At 40.9% G+C, this 27,607-nt stretch overlaps 1 protein-coding gene across 14 annotated transcripts in view; it reads right to left on the minus strand.

Annotated features, from left to right (window-relative positions):
• adcy1a (adenylate cyclase 1a) overlaps positions 1-27,607 on the minus strand; it is a 151,915-nt gene that overhangs the window by 64,131 nt on the left and 60,177 nt on the right. For 9 of the 14 annotated variants that reach the window (XR_013298440.1, XM_077594570.1, XM_077594575.1 and 6 more), the window contains 7 exons: positions 26,710-26,865; positions 20,939-21,133; positions 16,665-16,762; positions 16,474-16,558; positions 7,987-8,076; positions 7,443-7,717; positions 2,389-2,515 (listed from right to left, as the gene is read on the minus strand). Coding sequence is in view for 11 of the 14 variants with exons in the window: in XM_077594570.1 (XP_077450696.1) it covers positions 2,389-2,515; positions 7,443-7,717; positions 7,987-8,076; positions 16,474-16,558; positions 16,665-16,762; positions 20,939-21,133; positions 26,710-26,865 (1,026 nt within the window). In the remaining 3 variants the exon portion in view is untranslated. Of the gene's footprint in view, positions 1-2,388; positions 2,516-7,442; positions 7,718-7,986; positions 16,294-16,473; positions 16,559-16,664; positions 16,763-20,938; positions 21,134-26,709; positions 26,866-27,607 lie in introns of those variants that run through there. The other 5 variants (XR_013298442.1, XM_077594568.1, XR_013298441.1 and 2 more) reach the window with 5 other exon arrangements.

Consider the following 27,607-nt stretch of genomic DNA (forward strand, 5'->3'; position numbering starts at 1 on the left):
ACTTTCAGTGCGCTAACTTAGCTGCACAAGCAAATATATTGTTGTGTTGATTTAAGGCCATTTTCAAGACAGACTATGCCGGAAATATGACAGGACAGGCTCGACTTTCATCATTAGCTTCGATGGCGATAGAAAAGAAGGAAGAAAGAAAGGAGGATGGATATTGTGTACAGTTAAAAAGAATTTTTGGTGAGTATGATATGGCTGTATTCCTAAATAATATTTCAATTGTGGATCCGGTTCTGATATCTGAAAAGCTCCAGTGTTTGTATTTAAGCTCCAGTGTTTGTATTTAATCACTAAATGCTGCTAGGATGTGGATTTTACCCCAGTTTAATTTTTGCAGTTTCGCCATTGACGTCCATCGCTGTCTTTTCCCGAGGAAATCACCCCCCTGGCCTGGTTGTAATGTCTCAAAAGCTCCAGTATTTGTATTCAATCAATAAATGGTGCTAGGAAGTGGATTTTACCTAATTTTAGTGCATTTTTGGTCATTTCACGTATGGACGTATCAACGTTCATCGCTGTCTTTTTACCGGGGAAATGAAACTCCAGGCCCGGTTCTGATGTCTAAAAAGTTCCAGTACTTGTATTTAATCAATAAATGCTGTTTTCGGCTGGATTTTACCCCATTTTCAGGCAATGTTTGCCCATACGCCATTAACGTTCATCGCTGTCTTTTCCCTGGAAAATCACCCCCTGGCCTGGTTTTAATGTCTGAAAAGCTCCAGTATTTGTATTTAATCATGAAATGCTGCTAGGAAGTGGATTTTACCCCATTTTTGTGCATTGATTTATTGATTATTTTTTTATGTGTCGCAGCTCTAGCTGCAGTTGAGGTTTTATAGCCATAAAATAGTTTTTGAGGGTTGGATTGATACGTTGAAGGCGCTATGAGAAAATGCACCGGCCGCCACTGCATTTAAAGAGACATTGTGAGTCAAGAGTGATTCCTACATATTTAAATTCTTGGACTACATTGATTGTTTTACCTTGGACAAAAATGTTGGGATTACTGTCAGTTGTTGCTCTTTTTGAGAAGTACATGCTGATAGTCTTAGTGTTACAGTTAGTATTTTTCAAGCTTGTCATTGCATCTGTCAGTTCCCACACAGCATGTATTAATATAGATGTGTACTGAACATGATAAATAAGTTAAACTATACACATATTTTTGTGCAAATATATCTAAAGCATTTTCAATACCGCTTCTCTTTGTACCCAGTCATAGGTGCTGAAGCCTATCCCAACTGACCCCGGACAAAGGGTTGACTACACCCTAAAAGTGGTTGCCACCCAATCGTATCAAAAGCCTTTATTGTCATCATACACAGCTACATATAACGAAATTGGTGATGGTGGTGTAGGGCTTATACAGAGATAGAGAACCATTCACGCCCACATTTACACCGCCACTGAATGGGAATTGATCCCAAAGTGCCTGTGCTGATGTCAGGCAAATGGACCTACACCATTGGTGCCCCTATCCAGTCTGTTTTCCATATCTCCCTCCTCTACCTCTACCCCATCAGCAACCTGTCCAGAAGCTTGATAATAATCCTGATTATTTGATTCAGGTGTGTTGGTTGAGGGAGATATGGAAAACAGACTTGATAGGGGCCCTGGAGGACCAGAGTTGGGCACCCTTGCTCTACACCAGGGGTCGGGAACCTTTTTGACAGAGAGAGCCATAAACAATTAATATTTTCTAATGTTATTTCTTGAGAGCCATTCTCGGGATTGAAAAGTAAAAATATTTGAAAGTTGGATTTTTTATTTTTTTTTGTCATTTCATCACTTTTAACGTACAAAAAGTCTCTGAATTTTTTTGACAACATTGTTATGCAGTGGCTAATAAATCAGTATCAATGATGTCATGCATGCAGAAGAGTAATAAAAAACTAAATTATGATTAAAGTAGGGGTACAGGTAGTGTCGACACCGCAGTGACGCTCTCATAAGTGCGTTCGGGACTCAGTTCTCTCACCAATGATTTCCATATTTGACCTCACAGGTTAGTGGAGAGCCATATGCCCCCATGGAAAGAGCCACATATGGCTCCCGAGCCATAGGTTCCCTACCCCTGCTCTACACCATCGGTAACTTCAGACTATAGCAATGACAACAAGACTACTGAAAATTCCAAAACTTGTGTTATTGCTAGTTAGTTATGACTATTTAGAAAGTATTTTATATACTAGGTGTTTATATCTCCAGTGGAAATGAAACTGGGTCATCAGAAGGAATCTGCATAATTGAAGATCGATTAACTTTCAAGCAAAATACCCTCAAAAGCTGCCCAACCGTCATTTATTATCAAATACATTCTTAAAAGAATATTTTACACAACTGACAAACATTAACATAAATAGCGAATACAGTACATACTTGAGTTGCCCACAGGTAGTCGAGACGCAGCTTCAGGTCGAGCTGTCTTGAGTGGAGAGCCAGTGCTCCAGAGAATAGCAGGACTGCAAACACAGGATCATAGCCCCGAGTGTGGAGAACCCCACCACTGAGAGACAAAGGAGAACATCAAATGCTCATAAAATATGAATCTCATCTACTGGAGTTAGGATTGTTTTACTATTTTATACAGCATATGATAAAACCGTTTTTTGAATGAATAAATAAATGTGAAATTGAATTACAATAATAAAAACAAATTAATCTTCTATTGGCCAAATTGTTAAAATAAATATGAAATAATACTGTATAATACGGGTGTATATTGCCTCCATTCTATTCATATCACGATTCACAGGTCACGGTTTGCTTAGGTTTGATTAATCTCAATACAGTAATCACTCGAATATTGCAGAAAATGTAGACCAGACATGGCCGAGATAATCTAAAACACAACACAAGTACAATCAACTATAAGCATATGAAATATATGTATGTATGTATGTATGTATGTATGTACGTACGTACGTACGTACGCACGCACGCACGCACGCAGGTAGGTAGGTAGGTATGTATATATATATATATATATATATATATATATATATATATATATATATATAGTATATATATATATATATATATATATATATATATATATATATACATATATATATCAGTGGCGGTCCGTTCATTTTCTAGTGACGCCTTAAACTATTTTATGGCTATAAAAACTCTACTGCAGCTACAGCTGCAACATAAAAAATAATCAATAAATCAATGCACAAAAACGGGGTAAAATCCACTTACTAGCAACATTTAATGGTTAAATTCAAATACTGGAGCTTTTCATACATTACAACCGGGCCAGGGGGGTGATTTTCCCGGCAAAAAGACAGCGATGGACGTCCATGGCGAACCGGCAAAAATTGCACTAAAATGGGGTAAAATCCACTTCCTAGCAGCCTTTATTGATTAAATACAAACACTGGAGCTTTTCAGATATCAGAACCGGGCCCGGAGGACGACTTTCCCCGGGAATTTCATACAATTGAAATATTGTTTAGGAATATAGCCATATTATCTCACCAAAAATCCTATTTAACTGTACACAATATCCATCCTCCTTTCTTTCTTCCTTCTTTTCTATCGCCATTGAAGCTAATGCTGAAAGTCGAGCCTGTCCTGTGGTATTTCTGGCATAGTCCGTCTTGAAAATGGCTTCAAATCAACACAACAATATATTTGCTTGTGCAGCTCACTCCAGATACAGTTTGTTAGATCTGGCTAGCCCACTCTATCACTAGCCAATCATAGTTGGTGAAAGCGATGACGTATCCCTCGGCCTGCGAGAAGGCAATGACGTATCCCTACGCCTGCGACAAGGCATTGTGGTGTTGCCAACTCCAGATCTGATTGATTAAAACAACAGTCTTATCGACGCTTGTTTAATGCAGCAGAGCCTGCAGAACTGATTGTGAAGGCCTTGAGGCAGATTTCTGACCCTGGCAACAAATAATGGCTGAAATGTGATGTGGTTAAATGCTAACAGACAATTTGGAATTATTTAATAAGTATTGATGGACAAAATATAATATATGATTCAGATATTTCTTAGGCCAGCAGAGAAGGCCTTGAAGGCCCTGACGGCCCGCCACTGATATATATATATATATATATATACATATATATATATATATATATATATATATATATATATATATATATATATATATATATATATATATATATATACATATATATATATATATACCGTATTTTCACGCCTATTAGGCGCATCGTGTTTTACGCCGCAGTGTCAGTAATGAGTGCTATTTCTGTATTTTAGACACACAAAGCATGCACCATTTCATTAGACGCATATATATTATATATTATATATGGATGAACATCGAAACGCAATAGCGCTGGCTACCGGAAGCAGCTTATTTCCGGGTTCCGGTGCGCAGTGACTGCTGGGAAATATAGTTCTTGGGCGCTACACCCACACACTAAAAACACGCTTTAAAATGGCAACGGAAGCAAAACTGAGTTCGGTAGTGCTTTATTTGGACATTTTACAATTTACTCAAGTCATCATCACCTTCAAATACCTCAAACTCCTCATCTTCTGTGTCAGAATTAAACAATTGCCCAAACGAGCCCTCCAAATAGCCGGGTCCCCCCGTCTCTTCGTTCTCAGAGTCACCGTAATTTCCATGTGGCTCCTTAGACATTATGCCGGCTTTGGCAAAAGCTCGAACAACCGTGCAAGCAGACACGTTCGCCCAGGCGGCAACGATCCATTGACAAATCGTAGCGTAAGAAGCCCGGCGCTGCCTGGCACTTTTCGTGAAGCTGTGTTCGCCAGCGATCATCCACTGCTCCCACGCCGCTCGTAACTTTGATTTGAAAGCCCGGTTGATGCCGATGTCCAGCGGCTGTAATTCTTTGGTCAAGGCTCCGGGAATGACGGCAAGCTCTGAGTTCATTTTCATGATCTGGTTTTTAACCGTTGCTGTGAGATGAGCACGCATGGAGTCGCAATTCAAAACAGACGGCGAGCCGTGAAAAAATCCATCTGGTCGCTTGACATATACGTCACGTAACCAGTCTCGCATTTTCTCCTCATCCATCCAGCCCTTTGGATTCACCTTCACGATGACGCCGGCTGGAAACTTTTCTTTAGGCAGAGTCTTTCGCTTGAAGATCACCATTGGTGGCAGCTTCTGCCCATTAGCATGGCAAGCAAGAACGACAGTAAAAGCCGAATTCTCGTGCCCCGTTGTTCGTATCGCCACCGTGCTGGTCCCCTTTCTCTCGACAGTGTGGTTCATCGGGATGTCGAAAGTCAGCGGCACCTCGTCCATGTTGGTAATGTGGTTTGGCTGTATAAGTTTGTCGGCAATCAGCTTGGAGCAGTAGGTGCGGAAAACGGCTAGCTTGTCAATGTAGTCCGCTGGAAGTTGCTGCGCCACGGTTGTCCTCACTCTGATCGCCAGATGGTGCCGTTTCATAAAACGAAAGCACCACGACGGTCCTCCTTCGAAATGTTCAATTTTCAATTCTTCCACGAGCGCGTTTGCCTTCAGTCGAATGGTGACTGTGGAGACATTTCTCTCAGCTGCTCTCAGGTCAAGAATCCAGCGCTCAAGATGCTCTTCCAGGTCCGGCCACCTTGCCTTGCTCCCACGGAAACTCAGCTTCCTCTTGTTGACCTGGCGAAGCTCCTTCTCCTGCTTTCTCCTTTTACGAATCATGGATTCGTTGATGTTGAATTTCCTCGCCGCTGCTCTGTTACCATGATCCACTGCATGATCGATGGTTAGAAGCTTGAACTGTGCTTCGTAAGAGTGCCTCTTTGTGGAAGTATTCATTCTTTAGTTTGCAATTGAGCATATGCATCACTGTGCCCACACCAGCTGTATATATAGGAACCTTGTAGGGGTGTGGCTTTAGCGTCTTCTCCCACACACCCCCTCCCAAGCCTTGACCCACCAACGTCCGCCTTCTCTCTATATATAAAGAGGGTATTCGCAGGTAGTGCTCAGTCAGGCTCCGGAGCTCTCTCGGCGCTTGGCCACGATCGCCGCCGCCGCGAGCGCTCCCGCTCGGCGCCCCCGCGAGCGCTCCCGCTCGGCGCCGCTTGGCGGCGCTCACAAAGGGCGCTCTGCATTGTAAGGCGCCCTGTCTATTTTGGAGAAAAAAAATGACTTTTATGCGCGCCTTATAGGCGTGAAAATACGGTATATATTTATATATATACTTTCCCACCTTGGACTATCCTCTTCAATCTGCTGCTGGATCAAGAACTTCTTGACCAACCGACCACAAACTGTTAGACTTGGTCCCCACCTCTCTTCCTCCATTACACTGAGCACTGGTCCCCTCAAGGCTGTGTACTGAGTCCTCTTCTGTACTCCCTGTACACATACGACTGTACACCCACCCACCAGTCTAACGCCATCGTCAAATTTGCTGACGACACCACTGTGGTCGGACTCATTTCAGGAGGGGATGAGTCGGCCTACAGAGATGAGGTCAACAAACTGTCTTCGTGGTGCTCGGTGAACAATCTCACACTGAACACCACGAAAACTAAAGAAATAATCCTGGACTTTCGCAAACACGGCACAGATCTGGCCCCACTCCTCAAAAATGGAGTATGTGTAGACAGGGTCCAGTCCTTTAAATTCCTGGGGGTCCACGTCACGGATACGCTCTCATGGTCTACAAACATCACGGCAGTAGTAAAGAAGGCCCAGAAACGACTCCATTTCCTCAGGGTACTTAGGAGGAACAACTTGGACACCAAGCTTCTGATAACCTTCTATAGAACCACTGTAGAGAGCATCCTGGCGTACTGCATCACAGTGTGGTACGCTGGAAGCACGGCGGCAGACAAAAAGACCATGCAGAAAGTGATTAACACTGCCCGGAGGATTGTCGGCTGCTCTCTGCCCTCACTGGAAGACATTGCCAGCCCTCGTTACCTCAGCAGAGCCAGGAACATCATAGGGGACTCATACCACCCTGGTCACAATCTGTTCCAGCTGCTGCCCTCTGGCAGACGCTATAGGTCCCACAAAGTACGGACAAATAGGCTTAAGGACAGTTTTTTTCCCCACATCCATCAGAACTCTCAATTTGTGGTAACACAACACACATTCCCTTCTGAGGTAATATGAAAAGATGTTTGGGTGGTGATCTGCCTCCTACTAGCTGACTGAAGGTAAGTGAAAGACAGTGAGAGGTAAGTGACCAGTATCCATAACAGCAGAATGCCAAATTACAAGTCCGTAACTATCACTTATTTAGGTATTTTGCCGAGTAAACGCACCTTATGGAGAAGCACTACCAATTTCGTCATACGCAGTTTCTGGGTGTGATGACAAGTAGGCTGTTGTTGTTGATGATGACGACAGGGCCTATGTCCGATTATATATATATATATATATATATATATATATATATATATATACATACATACATACATGTCCTATATTCTACTAAAACTGCATATACCTTTATCTTACCCGACAGCTTGACGATACCCATTGGTCTGCATCATGACTGTGTAAGTGATAGACAGAAGGAGGAGCAGGAAGATCTTTGCGAGTGAAGAGACTCTGAGGTAGGGGGCAATGCTCAGCGTACCAGCTAAGCAGGACAACAGGGCATATGCCACGTTTAGACCAGCTCTATCTGCAGCTGTGCTGTTAGGGGGGTCAAGACCAAACATGTCTGCAGTGGAATCCTGCACAGAGTTGTTGCATCTGATTTGAACTCGACCCCACGGAATAAATCCTACCTATAAAAGTGGAAGACAATAAATGAGATTTAACAGAGACAATAGCAAAACAATCAAGTTTTGACAAGTGTTAAGGCCTGAGATCCGATAGACATAGGAAATCGGATTCTGTAAAATTCAATCACAAATAAAACTAGTTTCTTTTTATATAATGCATAAATAAGAATATATATTGTATATTTACATAAGCTATCGGGTTGGGAACATTTCCTTCAATTGAAATAGTTTCATAATTTCTGTATCAAGTCATGTAAAGAAAGAGGATTTACCATGCAGGCCTGTGTAACGGAATAAGAGAGCAAAACAAGGAAGACACACACGACTGTTCGTATCTCGATAGTGAGGCAGCCTGGTTGACACTAACAGCAAAAGAAAGAAAAGACTTGGTGAGAAAACAGTAGACATCAAAACAAAGGGGTGGTTTTTACACGACTGTTTTTGGTAGACTTATTGACATGTAACTTCATGCAGCAAAGAGCAATTGTTTTAAAATCATTCAATTCACACCCAGTGAAAGATTCATCAAGAATGTCACTTGAACCCATTAAACATAAATACATACTGCACATGTACGTACAAGCTGAACATGTTTATATCAAAATTAAGTTTCAGTTATGGAGTACACTGCATCATATTGAATAACTATAGGAGTTATGCACACATCATTATCATTTAGTATACATTTGCGACACTTAGTATAAGCTTTACCTGAATTTGAACACATTTTTGCTTTAAAAGAAGTCACCATCAATTCATTTCTTGCCACCAATGGACGATGTTTTGTTCATCCTTATTCAAAACCAGATGTGCCAAGGCGTCTTGGAGTCCTTGTACCCTCTGTTTTTACTATAGCGATAAGATTGTAAACGTGTTTTGAAAACTGTCATGCCCATGCAATCAATCAGGGCCACTGAATGTAAGAAAAATTGGATTGGATTGGATAACTTTATTCATCCCGTATTCGGGAAATGTCATTGTGACAGTAGCAAGAAAAGGCATAGTTATAAGTTAGACAGTACAGTCGCAAAGGCCGTACAACAACAAAGCAAACGTGGACAATGGACAAAAATGGACAAAATAAAAGGAAGGGTAGAACGCCGTTGGACAATTGCGACAAGCGGTCCTCAACGTCGTTTCTCCTTGCAAGTGAAAATCCAAAAGGGTGTCTTTCCTCTTTCTTTATGCATGCTTTTGTGGATGTCTAACAGCAAACATGACATTTAAATGGTCTTTCTGAGGTAGGGGTCAATATGCATGATGAACCTCCAGAGGCGGAGTGGACATTCAGGCAAGACCTTGGCCATGGCATCTCAGACCATTTTAAGGGACTGAGATTAGGCTCTGCACCTGGAGGCAGAGGGTTGATGACTTATCGAAAGAGTGAAGACATCTGAGGTGAGTAAATATTCATAAAAGGATTGTGAGTGGAGACTGGGATCCCATTGAACTGGCAATTTGAGTGGCAGCCATCTAATGAAGCAGAGGCAAGAATCCTCCCCCATGTGTGGTAAAAGGCTTACTACATATGGAGGGTAATTGTCACTATGTTCTGGGAAAGTCAGTTTAGACAATCTCAAGTCTTAGACATTGACTATAAAAATGGGGAAATCAAACAGCAAAACTGTTGATTAGAACCACCGAAAGACAAAAACTAATCCGTAGAGATTGGAAGTTGTAGAAAACCAATGCTCATCAAAAATAGATTGTAAAAATAGATCTCTATTCATGGTTGACTATATATGACTTGGGAGGCCCGGCGGCTTGAATGGTTGGCACGTCGGCCGCACAGCTCTGGGGCCCTGGGTTCAAATCTAGGTCGTTCCACCTGTGTGGAGTTTGCATGTTCTCCCGGGCCTGCGTGTTTTTTCCGGGTACTCTGGTTTCCTCCCGCATTCCAAAGACATGCATGGTAGGTAGATTAGACACTCTACATTGCCCCTAGGTATGGGTGTGAGTGCAAATGGTTAATCATGTGCTTGTGCCCTACGATCGAATGGCCACTGATACAAGGTGTCCCCCGCCTCTAGCCCGAAGTCAGCTGGGAAAGGCTCCAGCACGCCCCGCAAAAGAGACAAAAAGAAAAATGGATGGTTATGAAGACAAACAGTTTTGTGTGTTAATAGGAAAAACAAAAGAGGAAGGCATAACTTTATTCAATTATCTTGATTTTGATTAAAAGTGCACTAAAACTTGTGTATCAGCGTTTTGTCTTCATGTTTTTCTTTGTTTCTGTTTCCCAGTGTTCTCAAGGTAGTGGTGTGTGTGTGTGTGTGTGCGCGTGTGTGTGTGTGTGTGTATCGCAACAGGGTCTTGAATCTTTCTCCCTATAATTTTTTCTCATGATTAAGTGTGTGCATTTGACGGAAAATTTGGAAAATTACTGAGTGAGCAAGTTAAAAGTAACAAGGAAAAGCATTGTCATCATTCTTTACAAATTAATCTCATTGCGGAAATGATCTCTTCAGTTGTGATTTATATTGACACTTTGCGGGTCCCCCCTGCTTGTTTAGAACCAAAAGACAATTGTTGCGCTATTAAAAAATGCTTTTGAAAAATGGTTGTTTAACAAATAAAAGATTGAGTTTACACACTTAGAGAAGGTGAAGAAATTAAATCACTCTAGTGGTGTTCTATTGTTCGATTTCTGAAAAAGGAGTCCTATTGGGCTTTTTCGGCCCAAGGTTCTCTGGAAGCAGATGGCGGGTACTGGGTGGCCAAGCGGCACGCGGTTCTGGGCGTCTAAGAGGCAAAAATCTGGGCATGGGAGAAGTTGGATGAGGCCATGGACAACGACTTTTGTCCAGGTCCACCATCCGACGTACTCCGGTACTCCGGGAGCGCGGGGGTCCGGTCCCTATATGACCGGTGTGAGTTGTGACCGAACGAATGAGATCCCAAATACAAGCTGAAATGAATATCCTCCGCAGGATGTCTGGACTCTCCCTTAGAGATAGGGTGAGAAGCTCGGTCATCCGGGAGGGAATCGGAGTAGAACCACTGCTCCTCCGGATCGAGAGGAGCCAGATGAGTTGGCTCGGGCATCTGATCAGAATGCCCCCTGGACGCCTCCCTAGGGAGGTGTTCCGGGCATGTCCCACTGGGATGAGGCCGCGGGGCCGACCTCAGACACGCTGGGGAGACTATGTCTCCCGGGTAGCCCAGGAACGCCTTGGCATCCTCCCGGAAGAGCTGGATTAAGTGGCTGGGGAGAGGGAAGTCTGGGCTTCCCTGCTGAAGCTGCTGCCCCCGCGACCCAACTTCGGATAAGCAGAAGAAGATGAGATGAGATTAGATGAGACCTTTCCTGGTAGTTGCAAATCAAAACTATTTTTTTATGTTTGTACGTTAGTAGCAAGAACTTGCTCCACATTCATTCATTCATCTCCCATACCGCCCATCCTCGAAAGGGTTGCGGGGGTTGCTGGGCAAAAGGTGGACTATACCCTAGACTGGTCGCCAGTCAGCCGTAGAGCATACAGAGAAACCACCGACCATCCACACTGTGAAATAATCTTGAAAAGTAATCAAATAATGTTTCACATCTATGACATCACCTTCAATCCGTGTCATGCCCATGTCATAGAGACCATCCACATCACAGTCATCGGTTTCAAAACCATGCATCTTTGTAAGAGGGTATGTCCTTTGTTTATATGTTTATATGTAGCCTTTAACATCATCAGTATCACCACCATCATCGGTGTCACTGTCGCGATGCATCTTTGTAACAGAGAATTTGTATGTCATGAAATCTTGCCCTAAGTAAAATATTTTCTATAGAAGTAGAGTCGTCGGACCCACCACCTCCGTACTCTCCTTCTGCAGAAGCTTCAAAATCTCACTCATCTGTCTCGGTGTGCTTTATTTGTGTTCGACCTTGTGAATGTTCATAGTGGACTGGACATTTTGGTGCCGAAAATACCCGGGATTCAAGATCTGTGTCATCGGGACGACGGGGAATCGAGAGGCCAAGCACAACTGACGTCAGCCATCCCCCATTGAGGGAAGGGGCCATTAGGGATTGGTACCCCGTCGCCCCGAGGTCCAGTGACGAATCTCATCGAACCAGGAATAAGCACCTGAGACGGTAAGGCACTGGTTAAAATTAATTCGAAACGTCTGTGTGTCGAAACGTCTCTGTGTGGTCGGAGAAACGTCTCTGTGTGGTCGGAGAAACGTCTCTCTGTGGTCGGAGAAACATCTCTGTGTGGTCGGAGAAACGTCTCTGTGTGGTCGGAGAAACGTCTCTCTGTGGTCGGAGAAACGTCTCTGTGTGGTCGGAGAAATACGTAGAGGTATACAGATTTCAAAGATTGTGTTTAAATAGAGTAAAAGTATAGAAATACCATGCCAAAAGAGTGAGTAAAACAGAGCTCAATATAAGAAAAATAGAATAAAAACTGATAGCATGCGTAATCCTCATAGGGGGAAATAGATAAAACCAGGTGCGTTGCGACGCACTTATAAAACAATGATTGCCGCGCAAAATAAGAAAACAAATGACTAAAGAGGCTACTTGGGCGGATAAATAAGATAACAAAATAAGTATTAAAGAGAAAATAAATTAGGATGGGACGTCCCTAGAGAGAAATAGCGTAAAATACAGCCATAAGATAAGACAAAGTGGTCTTGGCTTGTTAATTGAGTTAGGGACTCCGCTAAGAGACAGAGCTGGTTTGGAAAAAAAAAAAAAAATGGATGAGAAAATTTACATTATTATGACATAGAAGGTTATTTTCTCTAATCTACTTATTGTACATTTTAATTGTGTTAATAATGAGCTACAGAAAATGGCTCTTATCTTGAGTAAACAAAACGGATGAGAAATTCAATAGGAATTCAGATAGCAAAATGTAGCTATTTTAGCAAAATGAGAGTGATTTGCGGTTTAGACTTAAGTATTAAGAATAATTTTGAACATTAATGATATCAAACATGAAGACAATGCAGAAATGGCATTTATCCAAATTATTAGGTAAATAGCAGGTTTAGGTAAAATAATTAATTTAGGATAGGCATGATTTCCCTGGGATGAAATAAACATCATGTATGTTCAGTGCACGGGATGTACATCTTGTTTTGCCCATCAGCAGATGAAATATGCTTTAGCGTAGGTCATATTAATGACTATTAGAATATCACGTATTGTATTAGCATCAAACAATTGATGTCAACCAAATGAGGTTAACCTATTTCTTTTGAGAATGATTGGTGCTGATAGGTCAGCAAAAGGAGGTGAGCTGCCAACAAGCCCAGACTTGGGATTGCGGTCTTCACCGGTGATGGAAATTTGCAGAACACCGATGTCTGATTATGAGTCTGAGCGCGAATGGTTGTCTGTCTTTTTGTGTTTTTGATTGGCTGGCCACCAAGATATAATCAATTGAGCAGATATCATGATATGGAATTCCAAAGAACCATTGATTTATAGTAATAATGGCACCCAAATTGTGTTAACAAAGTAATTGACGGGATTGGCAAAAGGTTCCATATTTCGTTATGAAATCACTGCGCGTACATAACGAGTTCAAATCCTATTTGGTAGACCATATAAATCGCCATTATTCACTTCAAGATTGGAACTGGCCAAAACAAGCTGGAAAGGAGGATGCGGATCCACCTTTGCACTGTAAGAAGGTCCTCTCAGTTGAAACGTTTGAGGAGACAGGTAAGAAACTTTTTGACATGATCAGACGTTGATGGCAAGCACTCCAATATTGATTGGAGAGATTATTGTTCGGGGAGCAATGCTAAAGATTATTGCTCAAGGATCAATGCCATAAACCATAGGGAACTTTTTGTATTGGTTTTGTTGTCTCCATAAAAAAGGGGTGAAAGCGTTTCAATTGAGACTAAACCTTGTTACAGAGAGTATATGATCAGAAAGAAAAAAGAAACTACAATGGATAGAAATGTAACTAGATTTTAATTGCATGTCTGACTATTGAAAAATTAAGAAAATATTAGGAAAAATATTGATTAAGAAAGTTTTATGGGAGATGATAGACAAACTCCATAGACAATGGAATGTTACATTTGATAAAAAAAGACTACTAAATTGGGATATTTTGAATTTCAAACAACTGAGTTTAATATGCAACACGATACACATTATTGAATGAATTGGGACTTGATTAACGTGCATTTTATTAGTAATGAGTTTTAATTGCTCTAAAGGACAGTTATGCTAAAAATATTAACCTTGACAAACAAGGGGTGATTACATTTTAGTGGGTTCAATTCTTTTCAGAATTATAAATGTGTGCATTTGTTTCTGGATATTAATTGATGTGAATGTAACTGTTGCAGAGAACTGGAAAGCTGTTTTCCTGAGGAGAAAGCAGCATGTTTGCTTTTTGTGTTTTTCCTATTTTTATTATGATTAGTTAAAAAAAAATCTATTCCAAAATTGAGCCATGGGAGGAGCCATGTCTCAACAGGGGGGATGATGGACAAATGGACATGCCCAGAGGTTGGTGTAAGTTGGTGTAAATACCCACTTTTACGTTTACAGACATAACCTCAGGCCCAAACGAGGGCATCCCGATTTGAGTCATAAAAAGGAAGTCCTGGTCCTCGCCACGCTGGAAAGGCCCATTCGTGGTTCAATCACCACCCCCAAAGCAGTAAAGATCGCTGAGAGGTCGACGTGGATTCCCAAATCCCAGGTCAAGGTATTTCGAGACATAGGTGACTCTGAGTAGACTGGAAGTCGGACGGTTCCCAAACCTTTGTCCGTGAAACACTCATCTGACGTCTACTCACCTGCACAACCACCTAACCTTGACCTCTCATAGACATGTGGCGCCCCACACCAAGCTATGGCAAGATCAGGGCCACAAAACAGAAACCAGGTGAAGTAGTTCATAAATTCAGAGCAAGATTTGAAGAAGTGTTCAAAACTCACAGTGGGATCATGGAAGGCCAAAGTGACCAAGGGGTGTACCAAGCCCAACTGAGACAAGGGTTCCTGGAAGGGCTCCAGGCCCCAATCAAAAGGTTCGTAAAGAAGTACTGTGCCACATACCGAACCATGCCAATGAATCAACTAATGGAGTGGGTGATTCATGCTGAGGAGAGACACCGCCAAAAGCAGACAAGCGCAGGAGTCAATACTCTGACCCAAGCCATGGCCTCATTGATGAACCAAGGGTCACCAGAAGTATTCTACCAACAAGGACGTGGAAGAGGAAGAGTAAGACCCGGCCCACCAAGAAGAGCAAACTCAGAAGGCAAGTGTTACAATTGTGGACAGAGAGGACACTTTGCTCGAGACTGCAAAAATCCAGACAGGGGGAACCAGAGACCCCCACCGTTCAACCTTGAACATCAACATCAAGAATGATGCCAGAGGGAAGAGAAACAGAAGCCTAACACAGAGGAGGAAACTGAAGGAAGTGATGAGGAGGACAAAGAAACCCCTTGCTCGCCAGCAGAAGTGTTAGACTTAACCGAAATCATGTCCACCCCCCGGGACAAAGACAGCCGAAGCCAGAAACAGAATTTGTTAAACAGTTCGAGCGACTGGGACCCCAACTAGTTCGATTGGAGTACCTGTACACCATGAGAGAGGGAGATGCAGCCACCTCAGTGGACTTGCCACCTCAAGCGGAAAAACTCCTACAGTTTGGGATAACACCCCACGTGTCCATAAAGAGAAAACCCCACAGGCCCTGGAAGGACCTAGGACGCATGGTGCGATTCCTGGAGACCAGAAGCGAGGAGTCGTGGTCACATCAGACTCCTACAGCCAGCGGACTGCTGATCTACTAATAACACAAACAAAAATGTCGTTCCATAACAGCTACATTGTTATCACAACCCCATCTCACCGTAAAGCGATGCAATACCTTGAATCTAGCACATGCTAGTAGCTTGCAGCAACATACAGTATACCGTCTCCTCTGTGTAAATGTGTTTGTGTTGACTATTAAGATGGTGCCCTGACAAGTGATTTTGTTATTTTCCATACCCTGTGAAGAGTAACTGATGATGATGTTTGTATTTTAAAACCCGTAGAGGAGGGATACAAATTGATGTGATTAATAAAAATTATTTTAGTTACTTAAGGGGGGAAATGTGAAATAATCTTGAAAAGTAATCAAATAATGTTTCACATCTATGACATCACCTTCAATCCGTGTCATGCCCATGTCATAGAGACCATCCACATCACAGCCATCGGTTTCAAAACCATGCATCTTTGTAAGAGGCTATGTCCTTTGTTTATATGTTTATATGTAGCCTTTAACATCATCAGTATCACCACCATCATCGGTGTCACTGTCGCGATGCATCTTTGTAACAGAGAATTTGTATGTCATGAAATCTTGCCCTAAGTAAAATATTTTCTATAGAAGTAGTCGTCGGACCCACCACCTCCGTACTCTCCTTCTGCAGAAGCTTCAAAATCTCACTCATCTGTCTCGGTGTGCTTTATTTGTGTTCGACCTTGTGAATGTTCATAGTGGACCGGACACACACCCCCAATCATACCGCCACCAGCCCGAAGTTGAGCCCGTGCCTGCCCGCACCGAAGTCAGGCCGGTGAACCTCTACACCACGAGGCAGCTGCTCTACATTCAATATGTATAAAACAAAACATTAATACAAACATGAAAAAATTCATAGTAAATCAAAGGTCAATTTTTTTTAAATTGTAAAAGATGTACAGTACATGATGGAAATTGGTAGAGCAATCTGGTCTATTTAATCTTAAAAAAAGGACAACAGGGTACAATAAGAGAAGTTCCTACCTGCACACTTGTCAGATGTAGATACATGACACAGGCCACATGAAAACAAACGCACAACACCAAGAGAAGCAGTACCAGTATTCCCCTTTGAGAGAAAGAGTTATATCATAGTAAGGTTATTTGCTGTATGTGCGTGAATTAATATCCATATTTGACAGTATCTATAATAAAGCATCGAGAAAGAAACATACTTCGGGATCATTAACAGATAGATAAGGCCAAAAAATGCAGCCAGGATCAAAGAGACAACCACTGCCCCAGTGAAATGTTCATCAAACATCTGGTTGTACTGAGAAAGGGATGGAAGGAAAAAACAGATGTCAAAATACATTCATTCAATCATTGTTTCAGCCGATGCAGAAGTAAATCTAGTAAAGTATATCTGCTTCAGTTTACAATGAACATTCTTTAACAATTTCTTTTAACAAATACCTTCTTTGATACTTACTAAATTTCATGTTTTTCTAATTAATAACAGATTGAGGCATTTAAGAAGAAATCTGAGAAACACGCCCATAAAACAGGGTCTTCAATTAAATATTATTGCCAGAATCTCTGTTCCCCCAAATGACCATTTGAGTAGACGTAACAAGGTAAGCTTTCAATTGTTTTGTAATTAGTATTGTTTGAAATATTTTTACAAAAGCATGTCACAGGACCTATATATATTTTTTTTTATAAATGCACAATGACTCCTTAAGGCCTTTACTTGTAGTATTTTGCAAGGGTGCTATTGATAATAGAATGACATTTTGCTGACCCACAACTCATCACATCTCATCTAATTTTCTGAACCACTATCCTCATTAGAGCACAAGGAGACGGACAACCATTCACACTCACACCCATACCTAGGGGGAATTTAGAATTCAGCATGTATTTGGAATGTGGGAGGAAACCGGAATACCCGGAGGAACGGAGGAAACCCACATATACCAGGGAGAACATGCAAACTCCACTGGATTTGTAACCAGGACCCCACTACTTGTGAGGCCGACGCGCTAAACACTCGCACCACCGGGCCGCCCTGAGCCAAACCTCATGTTCCTTTTTTTGTAAAATAAACCAAAAATCACAAAAACTGTTTTAATCCCATTTCGCTCTTAGCCAGAAAATTAGTTGTTACCGAGTGATGTGATTGGCGTAGAGCATCTTTGCGCCCTAGTCCTCTTCCGTTTAGTTTCATTACTGTCAGCCAGTGTTTTAGCTGTTTTTTTCCATTCATTCAGTATCTGAACCGCTTATCCTCACAAGGGTCACAGTGAGTGCTGGAGCCTATGCCAGCTGACTTTACGGCCGAAGGCGGGGAAAATCCTGGATTTGGTGGTCAGCCAATCGCACGGCACAACGATACGGACAACCATTCACACTCATACCTCGGGGGAATTTTGAGTTTCCAACCAGCCTACCGTGCATGTTTTTGGGAATATGGGAGGAAATCGGAGTAACTGGAGACCTATGCAGGCCCGCACACTCAGTCCTCTTTCGTTTAGTTTCATTACTGTGTCAGCCAGTTGTTTTTCCCCCAGCGTTATCAAGGTGGTGGTGTGTGTCTGTGATCTGATGGGTTATATATACAGTATTGCCTTAAAATTATTTACCGTATTTTCACGACTATATGGTGCATCACATTTAAAGGTACAGTGTCAGTAACGAGTGTTATTTCTTTATTTGACACACACACAGGATGCACCGCTTTTAAAGGCGTACCGCTCCGCATTACCACTAGATGGTGCTGCGCTAAAGGGAATGGCAACAAAACAGTCAGATAGGTCAGCCAAACTTTATTAATAGATTACAAATCAGCTTTCTGACAACTCCATTCACTCCCAACATGAATAAACAACTTTCTCCGAGGTTAAAGTATTAGTATTATCGTGACACAGCAATAGCATTATAACTCATGTTGAACAGGTGGGCATCTCACCAAAGTCGTCATTGAAACTTCCACTGGGAATGACGACGAACATAGAATTAATGTGCTACATCGAGCTCAACCAAAATGCAACGCCGTTTTATATATCTCAGCATTCACCGCGCACTGGAAATAGAGTCTGGGGCTGCTTGCCGTAGTTGCCAGAGCTGTTTCGGCTCAATATTTATCCACATAATATATATATATATTATATATATTATATATATATATATTATATATATTATATATATATATATATATATATATATATATAATATATATATTATATATATTATATATATTATATATATATTATATATATTATATATATATATATATATATATATATATATATATATATATATATATATATATATATATATATATATATATATATATATATATAGTTCGCAGTCTAGCTTTGAATGCTCTGTTGAGGCCAACATCTAGCGGCAGGAGTTCTTTTGTAAATCCAGCCAGAATGACGGTGAGCACCAAATTAGTGTGCTCGCCGTCATACTGGGTGTATTGACCAAAGAACTATTTATCCCAGCAGTCACTGCGCAGTAGTTTTTCTACGGGGAAAATAGTATAATAGTAATATATATATATATATATATTTATATATATATATATATATATATATATATATATATATATATATATATATATATATACAGACGCTCCCCTACCTACGAACGAGTTAGGTTCCGAGCGATTGTTCATAAGTTGAATTTGTTCATAAGTTGCTCAGTGCTATATTTTGTATTATAATTTATGTTTAAGGCCTATATAAGTATATTGAAGCCTATATAAGTATATTGAAGGTTTATATAAGTGCATTTGTATGTTTAAAGCTTGTGTAAGTAACACACATGGGTTTGTACTGAAAAAAGCATTTAATAAAATGGAGAGAATACATACAGTACTGTATACATACATTAGAGAGAGAGAGAGAGAGAGAGAGAGAGATTTACTAGAAACTGGCCGAAAGAAGCTATCTAATGACGATTGCAGTTTTCTTTTTTTCATCATAAATGATGCGGTAGCACTGTATGGCATCATTCAATTGATTTGCAAACTTTGTGCAACGTTCAATATTTGGGTCCTGCTGCTCGATCTTTCTGTTTATGAATGTACTGACGGTCGAACGATTCAAGTTGTATTCCCGTGCAACGCTCACCACTTTCTCACGCGCATCAAGCTTCGTTATTATTGCCACTCATTTCAAATGAAATGGCTTGCCTCTTCCTTGCACCTCCCTCACTAGAAGCCTTTCGCTTTTCACCAACCATATTGAATAATGGATGTACGAGATATTTAATGATAAAAATGAAAACGGTTCTTTGGGCACTGGAGATACGTTCACGCACTTCCGCACTGCAACGAACTGGGCAGAGGAAGGTGGATGCTGGGTGAGCTGAGCTCTCACAGCGCCAGGCGCCGGTATTAGCGGCGGAAAGAAGCACTACTCGGAAAAAGGCGCGCAATACAAAATCGAACTTACAAACATTTTTCGACATAAACGCAATTTGCAGACATGTTCGTATGTACCGTTGTTCGTAACTCGAATGTTCGTAAGTAGGGGAGCGTATATATATATATATATATATATATATATATATATATATATATATATATATATATAGTTCGCAGTCTAGCTTGAATGCTGTTTACGCCAATCTAATGGCTGGAGTTCTTTTGTCAATCCAGCCGGAATGACGGGGAGCACCAAATTAGTGTGCTCGCCGTCTACTGGGTGTATTGACAAAAGAACTACATATCCCAGCATGAATCGCGCACGGGGGAAAATGAAGTTGCAGGCTGCTTACCGTAGTTGCGAGACCTGTAGAGGATGGTGTACCCTATCGACTGATTTTTTTTTTTTTATCGTGATAACAATTTTAGTATTGGTCCATATATAAAGCGCACTGGATTATAAGGCGCCCTGTCTATTTTGGAGAAAATTTAAGACTTTTAAGTGCGCCTTATAGTCGTGAAAATACGGTACACTATGAAACCATTGTATAGTTTCTGGAATCAAGTTATCTGAATTCATTTCAAATTAATGACAAAACTAAAGGCAGATAGATTGTTAAGGTAACTATGTTTGATGGTCATTAACAATAATTCACATTTCCGTTGACATTTTAATTATTCTTGCAACCCTCCAAATTTACGTTTTGTTTCTCATTTAATGTTCTACTGGCTCTACCCTCGCACACAGAGGAGAAAAATTTTGTATGCTACCGAGAGTTTCTCAAATAACTACCTCTAACTGCACCAGGAAGGGTGGGTGGAATACTCCAACAATATCGCATATATGTACTCACAAACAAAGACATCATAGGCTACAAGCGTGGGTGCAAAGAGAAAATGTATACGAGTTTTGGGATGTATGGGTGTGAGATAAAAAAAATAATTATCAGAGGTGAAATGGGGAAATTTGTGTTCATGTAGTTTCACTGCATTGTGTCTGCCTATGAACATTTACCCAGCAGATTATTTAGTTTTATTTTTTGCATGTTCAGTAGGTGTGGGTAGCCTTACCCTGCGCTCTCTGTCTCTATTTCTAAAGAATAAGGTCAGGTAATTTAAATCTGATGTTCCTGACTCAGTCTGCCGAGCTTCGATAAAGCGCCCGATGTAGCGGTTGACTCGTGTTCCTGGTGAGTGCTGGATGGTGGAAGCTGAGAAAGAGGTCCGATTTCTTAACTTCTCAGATGCAGTCCTCAAGGCTCTCCGCTGTTACAGACGGCATGAATAAAAAGACTCAGCAATAAAAAGGGTCTTGCGACTATTATAAATCTGGCAATACAACCTGACATTCATTTTGCACAATGCCAACCTGGGTTTTCAACAGTGAAATCTATAGATTAGAACACAGGTGTCAAAGTCTGGCTCGCCGCATCATTTTGTGCAGCCGGAGAAAGTAAATCATCAGTGCCGACTTTCTGTTTTAGGATCAAATTCAAATCAAGATTATATATTATAGGGAATATTTCCAGATTTTCTCCTTTTCAAAATCAATAGTTGAATTTTTTAACCCATTTTTCTTAATGTGTTTTAGTTCAAAAGGCATTTTGTAAATTCTAAACAGGAATATATAAAAATATTTTCAGTTTTCCACTTTATTATTGAACATAGTAATTAAAACTTTATTTTGCTTTCTTTTGAAATGAAAAACAAATTATTAATAGACGTTTCCCTTAATAAGAAAAAAATCTCAAATAAACATTGTTTTAGATCTATAAAAAAAACTGAATATTTAGGGCTTTTGATCCAGTTCTTTTAATCAGATTTTCTAAAAAATATCTAAATATTATTTCTAAAATGGTCCAGCCCACATGAAATCAAGTTGCCGTTAATGTGGCCCGCAAACCAACCCTAGTTTGACACCATTGAACAAGACACAGGTTTATGTTGAAGAAAGAGCAAGAGGCAGGGTTGTGAAAGAGTAAACTTTCTTATCTTTTAAGGTAACAATGATTTAAAAGTCAACAATGGGAGACAATGAAAAACAGGTTAGGGACTAATCGGTGGGGGCCAAAAATAGGAGAGAGGTGGCGTACTTCAAAATCAGTATTAATTACAACCAAAACATTAAAACTTATGGATTCATGACATTAAATAAGAATACAGCGGCGGCAATGTTCAGCATTGAGGAGGCCAAGCAGAATTATACTTGCACAAAACCGTGGTGAGACAAAGTGATCAATGCATTTTTTATTTTTAAACAAAACGTTCAAAGTCACAAATGCTACCTTATCCAGGTTGACAGCTCACAAGAGCGTGAGTGAGGAAATTGGAAGGGGCAGAACTCGACATTAAAAAGTAATCAGGAAGATACAATCCTCCTTTCTGCCTTCACTGCACTAAAAGCACTTTGACACCATATTATCATTCACGTACTGATGACACACTATCAGGAGAAATGTTTGGTTGAGTACTTTGCTCAAGGATACTTAGATGAGGTTACCAGAGCCGGGAATTAAACCCCCAACCTCTGTGTTGGGGGACAACTACTCTACCACTGAGCCACATGAACCGCATTTAGCAGGTCTCCGAATTCTCATGTGCTAATGCATTGAGATGTCTAAACAGTCGCCTCAGTCTAAAATGTACTCCCTCGTGCTACACACATACTACGATGTTATGTCTGGTAGGGAGGCTGACTACTGGTCATGGAATGGACCCAAGTTCAGGGAAACACACAGAAAAGGAGGAGAAAGTATTTAATCTACGTGTTCTTTTTTATCACTAAAAATGACCAAAACAAGTGTCAGGCCCAGGGCCAGAATGGTGGGTGGTTGGGTCTGTCATCCAATTACAGGTCCAGCACATGATGAGCCAAGCAGTGGCAGGTGCAGCTCATCACAATCACGGAGCTATTTAAGCGACCCAGAGCTGGACCACGGTGCTGAATCATCTTAATCAGTTCACTGACCTTGACCACGCTCACGACCAAGGACCACGGACCACGATCTCGACCACGCATCTCGTACCTTTGCTTTGTGCTCCTCTACGGACCTTTTGGCTATCGACCTCCACGCTACACAAGACGACGCCACTACGCTTCTCCCCTTGTAACATTGCCTGGTCCTACCCAACAAACACTGAAACTAAAGAGAAATCGCCACAAGTAAAGCTGTCTTTGTGCCAGCTTCGGGGACATCTGCCCACGACCGTAACAACAAGTAGCAAATCAAAAGCATGGACTAAAGAAATTTACTTGGGCAGGTAAACACCATGGGACAGAGCAAAATGGATGATGATATTATAAGAATCAAACAAAAACGGCGGGTAACGAGACAATGAGGAACAAGTGGGGGACATGAGAGACAGTGGTCGACACACAAGGAGCAGGCAATAATAGGTGACATTTATTAGAAGATGTATAGAAGAAGACTCATTAATGCCAAAAAAAATGAACCAAACCAAACTCAAACCCTATCACGAGAATGTTTTAGGATAGACATTTCTTTTTCTGTTGTTCCTGCCGCCAAAGATAGTTCATTAAAAAGTTAGGAGTGAACAGTTCACGTGGATGTAATGAACCATTTGCTTCTTCGTTTAAGTTTTCAATGGCATGCTCTCAATGGCTGATTTTTATCTGTTCATTTTTGTTGTTGTTGTTTCTTTTTATTTGTGCACTTCTCTACTTATTTATGTTGTGACTACTTATGTTGTATTATGTCGACTACTTATATATTACTTATTTATTGATTATTCATTTATTAGTTATTGTTATTATTTATTTGTCTGTTTGTTTGTTGTTGTTATTGTGTACTCTGTGGTGAAGCTTTAATTCTCATAACACTTATATAATAACAATAAAAGCATTCAATTCAATATGTTGCCATTGCTTCATATATATCGTGTATGATGTAGGAAACACGTGTAATACTTTAACGCAATTTAGAATGTTCAATCAGCCTACCAGGAAACCAGACTACCCGGAGAAAACTCACGCAAGCCGGGGAGAACATGCCCACTCTACACAGGAAGGTCCGGACCTGGGATTAAACCCTCGATCTCTGAACTGTGAGGCCGACACACTAACAACTTGTCTACCGGGTCACCACTGTATTGTTTATATTTTTAAAATTAAAATTATTTTAAATATTTTTTTACCAAACTGAGTAGGTAAAGAAACTTGATCAAACCAATTATTCTAATTTACTGTACTTTTTCACTGTGACATGTTTTTGTTGGGGTTTGGTGACTGTGTTTGTTTCTTTGTATGTCCTGTCCGCGTGATTGAAGATGAGTTTCACCTGCTGTGTCTTTTCTGGAACTCCTTCCCTTGTGTGACAGGTTTATTATTGTCATCACCCTGTCTGTGTATTTAAACACCGAGTTTTTGTTCGTCGGTGTGCGAGTATTTTCTGTCTTTAGTTGTGTCGTCTTTCGTCTGTGTGCCTCTCCGTCTGTGTGCCTCTCCGTCTGTGTGCTTCTCCCGTTCCGTTTAGTTTGTTGTTATTTTTTCCCCAGTTTTATGTTTGTAAGATTTATTCTGTCTATGTTTCCCATTAAACCTTGTGTTTTTTCACCAGCACTTTGTCTCTTGTTTGCCTTTGCTTCCTGCATTTTGGTCCTACTCTGCTTGGCAGCAGAGGCACTCAAAAAATAACAAGTGAAGTAAAGTATTGATAAAACAGAACCATGGAATGTGGTGTAGTCTAAAAAAGGAAGAATAACACTGTGAGGATAAGGTTAATTTGGATTATTAAAAACTAATAAATGAAAAGAAAGATGTTTCCATTTCCAAAGAAACGATCACCTGCTTTTCTTGGAATCTCATACCTGTCAACTTGTACGTTTTATACGTATTTTATGTTTTTTTACCATTTCAAATCATGTACGCCGTACACCGACTTTTGTACTGGGAAAAAAAATAATAAAAAAAAAATGCCAATATTTATGAAAACCGATCTCAACAAGACCGTTTTGGCTAAAATCCAGATAGTCTCGTAGGCTGGTAGCCAACGACGCTACTGTCATCGATCGTTACTATTGTCACAGAATACCAGCAAAAATTATCCTCAATCGTATGTATTTTTTTAGCGGTGCGTACGGCAATATCGATAAAGGATGACATGCGCATGCGTAGATATACATAGAGTAAATATCGTGGAAGCAAGCATGAAGGAGCCACCTAGTAAGAAACGAAGAACTCAAGGATCGGGTCGACACCAGAAAGAATGGGAGTTACTTCAAGGTGAATATGCTGGCTGGATTAAAGCATCGTTAAGAGGCACTCAATTCTCATTCTGTGTCCCTTGCAATAAAGACGTGAAAGTTGCTGCAAGTGGATTATACGATCTGAAATGATACAAAAATTTCCATTTGAGAATACAATACTGAGTGACTTGGTGGTGTTGGACCCAAGAAAGAGAGAGATGTTGGATTACAGCTTGCAAACAGGTTTACACCAGACTTTGATCAGGAACAATTAAAAGATGAATGGGAAGACTATCAACTAATACCTGATGATCTTCTCCCTCAGAAAAGTCAGGATGGACAACCAATTCGTCCAGAGACATTTTGGCCTCATGTGTTCAAAATGAAAACTGGTTTGGGGCTGGATCGCTTTCCACTGATGAGAAAGATGTATCTAATTTTACTCAGCCCTCCTCACAGTAATGCTGATAGCGAGCGGGTTTTCAGCCATGTGAGGAAAATTCATACAGAGTACAGAAAGACAATGGGAACAGACACTCTTACTTCTTTATTACAGATGAAATTGAACTGTGGCAACTGTTGCTCACAAGTGAGACCCTCATTAGAGCAGATAAAGTCTGCTAAATCATGCACATTGGCTTACAATAGGAAGCACTGAAGGCACAGTTTATTGCATTGTAAACTTTTTAAATTGAATAAAAGACTTTGTATGCAAATTACCTTTGTTATTTCTATTACACTGTCTGGTTACCGCGAATAAACATGCGTCGTACAGTGTTTGTAAGGTTTTTTGGGGGTTTGTAAGGGGAATCATAATCATTTATAAGGGCAGTTAAGGTTGACAGGTATGGAATCTTATAAATGGAATGATAAAATCTCAAATAATGCATTGAGCTCAATAACGCTGCCCATATGTGCAAAAGCAGAAGTATAGTGGAATGAAGCTATCCCAGGTAAGTCTTCGGTGATAGACACAGACTTGACTGGTTGCCAAATAATCCCAGGGCCTAAAGACATGCATTCCATCTTAAACAGTAAATTGACTTGTATTTGTATTGCAGCTTTCCACCTTCAAGGTAATTAAAGTGCTTTAATGTAAAGTGCAAATTTAGGCAACTTAGTTTTAATTCAGCCGGCTCATGGTGTAGTGGTTCACTCCACTGACTTCGGTGTGGGCAGATGCTTGCTCAATTGCTGCTGGTGGAAGTATCATTGTGAGTGCAAATGGTCATTTGTCTCTCTATGTACCCTACGGCTGACTGGCGACCAGTCTAGGGTGTAGTTTGCCTTTCGCCCGAAGTCAGCAGGGACAGGGCCCAGCAACCCACGTAATCCTAACGAGGATGTGCGGCACGGAAGATGAATGGTAGATTTAATTTACCAAACATGCAAGCTTTAAACATGGAAAGATAATGGACTACATGGAGAATACCCACACAAGTATGATAAACTTTGAAAACTATCTAGTAAAAGTCTTACAGCAACATCCAAACATTACTAAAATATTTTCACAACATCTAGCAGAAAACGTACAGCATGTGCAAAAGGTCTGACATTTTTACACACCTATCAAAGGGATCTCATTCCTACAAATATTTGGACCTTTTACTTCATTAAATATGGAACAGGCTACTCACCTTGTCATCATCCTCACAGGTCATTACATTTGAGAAAGGAATCTCCGCCTTGAACATCTTTCGGCAGTGCATTAGTTGCACAAGCAGGTAGCACACAGTCTTGAACTTCATCTTCTTTGCTGGTTTAGTGTCAGACAGAATTAAACCAGGAAATATCTGCAATGGTAAAAGCTAGTTAAAGATGTTTACAATTCTGCCATTTTCATCATTTTAAATAGTTTGCAACATGTCAAACTACAATCATGAATTATTAACTTAAGTCTCACACGTTCAAAACTTCTAACAAGCATCAAAAGTGTAATGTAGCATGTGATATAATTTTTCTCTTTTCCTTTTATAATTTTTCAATTTTCCTTTTTACTTGTCTTGTTAGTGGTCGTCACAGCACATCCTACTTTCCCATCCGAGCCTGTTTTCTGTACCCTCCACTCTTCCAACCAAGGTTAAACCAACATCTTAATATCAATACTGTTTGACACCCCCATGGGCCATCTGTAGTACCCTGGCCAACAGCCTATGCGGAATGATTGTGCCGTGGCCTCTGACAAGGCAGACCTCTCCCCAGCACGAAAATTAAGGTGGAAGGGTAGCAGCTGAACATACTGGTGGAAAGTCCTCGGTGTCTCGTCCTCCGTCGAAGTATGCTGCACTTCCGCCAGGGTGACCACCAAGCTGAGTGGCCCATGCAGCATGTGAACCCAGTCTTCCTCGCCCTCCGACTCTGGCATCAGGTCCGTCTATGACTTTGTGATGCACACAGCCCTAGAGAGGATGTCGGCCACCCCATTTTCCCGCCCAGGCACAAACTCAAGGTGTTACGTTATACTGATTTTGCCTTTCTGCCCACCTCAGCAGTCTCATGGGCTTATGACCTGAGCCCTTCATCACCAGCAGAGCC

Source organism: Stigmatopora argus, chromosome 24, assembly GCF_051989625.1.
Source record: "Stigmatopora argus isolate UIUO_Sarg chromosome 24, RoL_Sarg_1.0, whole genome shotgun sequence".
NCBI lineage: Eukaryota > Metazoa > Chordata > Actinopteri > Syngnathiformes > Syngnathidae > Stigmatopora > Stigmatopora argus.